We start from the raw sequence: 6439 nt of genomic DNA on the forward strand, positions 1-6439 counted from the left end.
ATTTCTCTGGGAGTAGCAGCTCCAAACCCTCCTCCCAGGGAGTGACTGCTGCCCCTGTCTGTTGCTAGTGTCCTGGCTTTATAGGCCGCCTCTGTTCCTGCCCAGCTGAGCCTGCTGTCAATCAATTCCCTGCTCCCTGGCTCTACTTGGCCAATTAAACCCTTTCCAGTCTTGTGTGAGGTGGACACCCCATCACAGACTGACTCAGGAATTTTGAATATGTGGGGCTGGCAATACTGAATGTTTATTGTCAAAGAAAACATATCAAATAAGTCACAAACAAGAATCAGATACGTAATTGTTGGGAAGTTTCACAAACATAGACCAGGCAGAATTAGCATAATTTTGAATAATGTTTATTTAAGATGAGTGCAGTTGATCAGTACAATATATACTTATTGAGTGTCTTGCAGATAACATAATACATATGGGAAGAACACAGTTCTTTTTCTGTTTGAGAATAAATTATCTTACATAGAAAATGGTTTCACATGTAGAGACACAATGACACTAAGCATTATTTCAAGAGATAATAGTAATTCTTTTGTGGTTTAAAAAGAAAAATTAGGGGACTGTGATGGGGCAGCTGCCTCTCACTGGCTGGGAAAGGGTTAATAACAGCCCTTGGAGAGGCTGTGCAGAACCCAGCCAATCAGAGGAAGGCTTAGAAGTAGCCATTCAGGACCAGGCTGGGTCCTATAAGAAGGGCTGCAGGGCAGCCTCTCCCTGGAGCTTGAGGGAGAAGGCCTGGCTGCCTGTAGAGAGGAATACCTGGGACAGAGACGTGCTAGGCAGGGCCAGGGGAGCAAGCGGAGCTCTAGCCTGGACTGCAGTTTGCCCCTGAATGAGGGGCTGAACTAGGGGCTGCTGTTCGCTACTATGGTGAAAGGCTGAGCAAAGGACTACTGGTTGCCTTGGAAGGGTTGTGCCCTGAAGAGAACGCCATGGTCTGGGGGTGACACAGGTCCTCACAAACAGTCGTGATGGAAAGTGAGACACCACCAGGGGGGTGCCCTGCTGCTGGACAGAGCTAATTCCCAGAACAACCAGCAAGAGGTGCCATGGTGGTAAGCATTACCTGTTGCAGGGACCAATTCTGCAAGCCTTCCCCAGGCTGTACTCCTGCTAGCTTCAGTGGGAGTTCACTACCTGAGGGGGTCTTGTAAGTGGATCCCTAGGGTTGTAAACAGCCTTCTTGACTAATGTCTAGATTGAAGTAGCTCCCAAGGTGTGCTGTGTGCTTTCCAAACACAGATGAAGATACAGTCTCTGTCCCAAAGAGCGCACAATCTAAACAATAATTTCATTGCCTTGCTAAGAGACTCATCTAACCACAACTAAAAAGAATAATTAAAAAAACTACCCTTAATAGCAGAGAAAGTCTTTCAAGGCTTATCAGGAATATAAGTGCTGTGATTTGAAAAACCACACGTGAGCTTGAAATAACTCGTTCTTTATGCAAGATGATGTCTAAACATTTAAATTACCAATTCAAGTCAACAGGAAGACCCTCAAAGAAAGTTGGATTTAGACCTTATTCCCCACTCATCACCATGGCAGCTGAACAACTTTAAAGGACCTTTAAAAATAACATGTTGGTTATTGTATTCTGTTCTCTAATGAGCCTTCTCCATCCAGTCTAGCAGGATATCCAGCTCCCCAAGGGATTTCATTGCTGCAGAAGCAGTGTTCAGCTGGAAGTAGATTGAAAGAAAGATTTGGTAAATAATGATGGCAATTTGAAATGAGCAAAAAGGAACCTGAGTCTTTGCATTAGCGGATAAAGTCTCATCAATTTACCTGTCCATAATTGGTGAGAATTTGTTTATATTTCTCTATTGCTTCCTCTCCACAGTCACACACAATTTGTTCATTCTAGAAAAATAAGAGCAAATTCATTAGGCTTTTCTCTTTTAACAAGCTGTGGCTTTCTGGTTAATATGGAGACTCTTTTATAGGCTAGCTCTTGCTAAACTGTGCAAAATACGGCATTCCCTTAAATCAGACCCTCATCTAAGGATGAAATTTGCCTCGTAGCGAGGGCTTGCTCAAGATCCCAATTGAATACTATTTTGCAGATTCAAATAGGAGCTATGTGGTGCAAGGGTAAATCTCAAAGATTCACAGTGATAAGTACACGTGAACAATTCTTTTCGTGGTGTTTTGATGCTCCTGTTCCTTGTTGAAGCCCCTAGTGGTATGAACTTTCTCTTTTAAGCAAACTTTTTGGAACCTCAGGAAATGTTCCGGCTGATTTATTTAATCTATACTAAGTTTGTTCATATCCCTCATGTTAATGGACTTAACATACATTTTAGAGATAACCAGGATTTATTGAAACCTGACATACACATTGTCTGAATTTCTTCTTGATGCTGAGGAAAGAATTGGCTATGCTGCTGATTTTCCGGTTGACATGAGAATCCTCAGTCTCACAGTGTTTGAAGACCTTGTCCACGTAGAATCTTAACAGGTGATGGATGACGCAACATCTATCTGCAGGCTTAAGAGAAATAGTATCTTTTCTTTTTAAGTGCTTTAGAAAGTGCTATAAAAGAACCTATAATCAGTGACCACTTCACCCATCACTAAAATGCAGCCATCTTTGGTGCTAAACATGGCAGTTGAATGGATAATTTTTTTTTAAAATTCTGTTTGATACATTTTGCTACAATGTTTACAATGGATTTAGGATAGATTTTCAAAAGCACTCAGCTCCCAAGAGGACTGTCCTAGGGCAGCCCCTGCCTGGAGTGACTCTCCTGTGGCAGGCCACAGCATGGTAGTCACGCCTGCCTCAGTTTCCCCTTCAGTGTCTTCAGTAACTCTATGCAAGCTCTCTTGACACAAATGTACCCTCCTCAGGGCTGGTTTATAATCAGACATTGGGAACACCATCCAAACAAAAGTCCCAAACACATGTAGTTCATTTCTCACCCCAGTGCAAATAGTCATTAAGATCACCTGACATCTTGTCTCATGATGCCCCACATCACACACCAGCACCTTTGACCATGCCCAGTCTCTTCAGCCATCCTCCTCTGTCCTTGTACCAGGACAGCCACCCCAACCCTTCCTATTGGAGTGTAACTTCTACTCTTCCCAGTGGGAGCCCTCACAGCCTCTCTGCTGGAGATCGTCTTTACCAGAGGAGCATCCCTCACTCCCCCAGCCCTCTCATGGCTCTTCTGGGTCCAGCTCTATGATCCTGGAGAAATCATCAGGTAAGCTCCTCCGCTGCTCCCCTACCTTCTTTCCTTGGTTCTGGCTCAGAGCCAGCAGGTAACTCCCTCTGTTGTTCCTCCTGCCTTCAGCCTTCTCCAGTCCTGCCTCTCTGGCTTGGGGACACCAACCTGCAAATGCCTCTTGCTGTCTCCTGCCTTCATCTTTCTCCCAGCTCCTAAGCATACAGTGTCTGTGGCAGACCTCACCTGCCCCCTGACTCCCACTGAGGCAGCTCTGATTCAGCAGGCCTCTCTTACTTATTGGGTCTCCCTGGCTCTGATTTGCCCTGGTCTTTTATAGCCCCCCGGTGCTGCCTGGCTCTTCTAATTGGCCAATGGGATCACCTGTCCTGGCACAAGGGAACTGGACTGACTTCATTCATGGGGGATGGTGTGGAAGGGACATAGCCACCCTGTGACAAGGACCCATTAAGGCACCTAAACAAGTTACCTGACTTTCAATAGTGAACAGTGAGAGCTGTTGGGTGCTCAGCCCTTTTGAAAATACATCCCTTCATTGCTGCAATGATCCTGGAGCTTGGGAAACACACAAACTTTCAAATCTCCTAGCAAGTGAAGAATACACGTGACGAATACAACTGAAATTGGTAGGGAAATGTTGGTGTGAAGAAGGTTATTACTCAAGTTGGAATATGATCAAGTTGCCAGGGTTATCATCCGTACCTATTAGGAAAAGTTCTATAGGATTTTAATATCAACAAGCAACCAAGAACTTGGCTACGTGTCTCTTCCAAAAGATGATACCTCCAGCTGTACAACACCTTCTAATACATCTGAGGCTACCTATAAATTATCAGCACTAACACCTTCCTGCAGCACCTCTGAGTAGCCTCCCATCCCAAAGGCTTATCTAGCCTGAGGCTCTTTCACTTGTGGGAGCTGAAGAATCACACCCAAAGAGATACAACTACAGTAATATACTGAGCAAAATGGTTTTGTCCCCTGTTCATTATCCAATACTATCAACATGAAATCTTGTTTTCAAAAGAGCTGGCTACAGAAGCAGGGAGTCATCTCTCTCAATTCATGTAATCAGCCCATATTAGGCCACTTAGCTATGTACTGTACATGTATTCATACCACAGCTGCATGGGAACCAGAATTTCAGCTTCAGGGTAAAGTCTGCTATTTTGAAATTTGTTTTCATTCTGAATCAAAACAAAATGTTCAATTTCTAAATTTCTTGTGAAAGAAAATTTAAAAAACTGTTTCAGGTCAATCAAAATGTTTCACTTTGATAAAATCAAAATGTTTCATTTCAATTTCAGCTTTTCTATTTTAAAATATTTTATCACATAAAATAATATAAATTTTGAAATAAAAATACGTTCTGAAACAAACAAACAAAAATCAAAATGTTCTGTTCCGAAAAGGTCACTTTGTTTTAATTTTTCTTTTTCTAAACCAAATGTTGTTGAAATCAACACATTCCCATGGAAAATGTCTGAGCTGACAAAACACTATTTTCTGGTGGAAAGATGTTCCCTTGGAACTTTTCAATCAGCACTAATGCACACCTTTGTGGAATCTTACAGTCAGCCTTGAGAAATAGCCCACTTAAAATTAGCTGTAAAGGATACATTCAGCAAAGGCAATAATGGTACCTACAGTGAAATTGTGCAGAGAGTATGGATATGACAAAATGCTTATGGTTCGGACGGTGTCTTTGGCTTGCTAAACAGAAAGAGAAAAATATAGTGATGTTAATGCATATTAGCTACGAGGATGTTTAGACAGCTAATGCATACAGCATATAAACAGAGCTTTTCTTCTTAAAAACTGAAAGTCAATTATACGTTGGTGATTGATGATCTCATGAGAGTGAAATCTGCTTGACACTCAGGTTCAGCATGCTCATCCACACATCTCATCCCTGACTTGGAGGGACCAGTGCGGGAGAAGAAGAGTTCAGCCTCCAAGACTCATTCTGTCCTTGGCCACTTTACTGAGACTACCCAATGAACTGTTTTGTTGTCTGTGGTGTGTGGCTGCTTTTGTTTTTTTAAACTCACAAGGAACTGAACTGAGAACCACCAAAACTCATTTCACAAATAGGTCACTTAAGAGACATCAGATGGTGGCAACTTTGGGGGCCTGATTCTCCATTACCCTGCACTTCGTGTTGGCATTTATACCAGTGTAAAGTGCTAACACAGCTGAACGGTAGCATTATACACCCACTTTGCACTCACGTGGTAAGAAAATGACTGCACAAAGTGTGGAGCAAGGAAAAATCTGTCCCCGAGTCCCTACTAAAGCTCCATATTGCAATCTTCTGAGCCACCCGGTCCTCAGATAATTGATTTTAAAGAGATATTGGTTGGTCAAACCATAACTGCCCAGGCCTTTCTACAGATACAGCGCACGGGGCAATACTTACAATGGTTGCTTTGATCGCTGTGAAGCTGGCTCTAATTTCATTAATATTCATTGAAATCATGCAAGGTCCAAATTGGAAGATTTTGTTCCCAGTTGTTGGTGTCAAATACAACCACCACATTGTAGAAAGGAGGCAGAGGGAAAGGCAGGAGATCTTCATATTGCTGCAGAATAAGAAACTTTGGCTGGCTGAGATAGCTGATCAATGAGGAGAAAATATTTCTTCATTATCCTCCATCTACACAATTTAAAAAATACACTCTGCAACTCAGGGTTTTGTACTAGGGTGAACTCCTGCCCTTCTCACCCCCCAAGTTAACAGCAAAACTCCCATTGGCATCTATGGGACAGGATTGCATCCCTGATCCTCCTTCAGCATAATATCTGAACAGGAGCTTGCTTAGGAGTGGTTTTTAATTTTAAAATCTACTCCCCTAAAAACAGTTAGCCAAGACATTAGTCCTCATGAAAGCATATTCACGTGAACACTTCCAGTTTTCACATTTTTTTCAGTATCTACATGAAAAAAATGTATTCAGTGGACAAGAAAGGAAATACAAGTGTATATTAGATAGATTCATGTTACATATTTATCATACAACATGGGTGCATATATATGCGTAATATATATAGAATATTACATATAGTATAGATGTGAATATTTATAAATGCTATATATATACACACACACCCGCTTTATATAAACACATATATACACACTGTTATATAGAGCGCTGGTTAAAAGTTTTTAATTAACAATTTTTTTTCTGTGAGAAATGGCTTTTCAAAGGCAATGACCATTTTGGTGAAAAAAA

General features: G+C 41.8%; 1 protein-coding gene across 1 annotated transcript; it reads right to left on the reverse strand.

Moving 5' to 3' along the window:
• Window positions 1–1616: 1616 nt before the first annotated feature.
• On the reverse strand, window positions 1617–5784 carry LOC116832046 (interleukin-20-like). The gene is made up of 5 exons (XM_075065986.1): window positions 5626–5784; window positions 4854–4919; window positions 2351–2503; window positions 1801–1875; window positions 1617–1694 (listed from the first exon to the last, which is right to left on the reverse strand). The coding sequence occupies exons 1-5, from the start codon at window positions 5782–5784 to the stop codon at window positions 1617–1619; spliced, it is 531 nt and encodes a 176-aa protein (XP_074922087.1).
• Window positions 5785–6439: the final 655 nt, after the last annotated feature.

The sequence above is a fragment of the Chelonoidis abingdonii genome, chromosome 4 (assembly GCF_003597395.2).
Source record: "Chelonoidis abingdonii isolate Lonesome George chromosome 4, CheloAbing_2.0, whole genome shotgun sequence".
In the NCBI taxonomy this organism is placed as follows: Eukaryota; Metazoa; Chordata; order Testudines; family Testudinidae; genus Chelonoidis; species Chelonoidis abingdonii.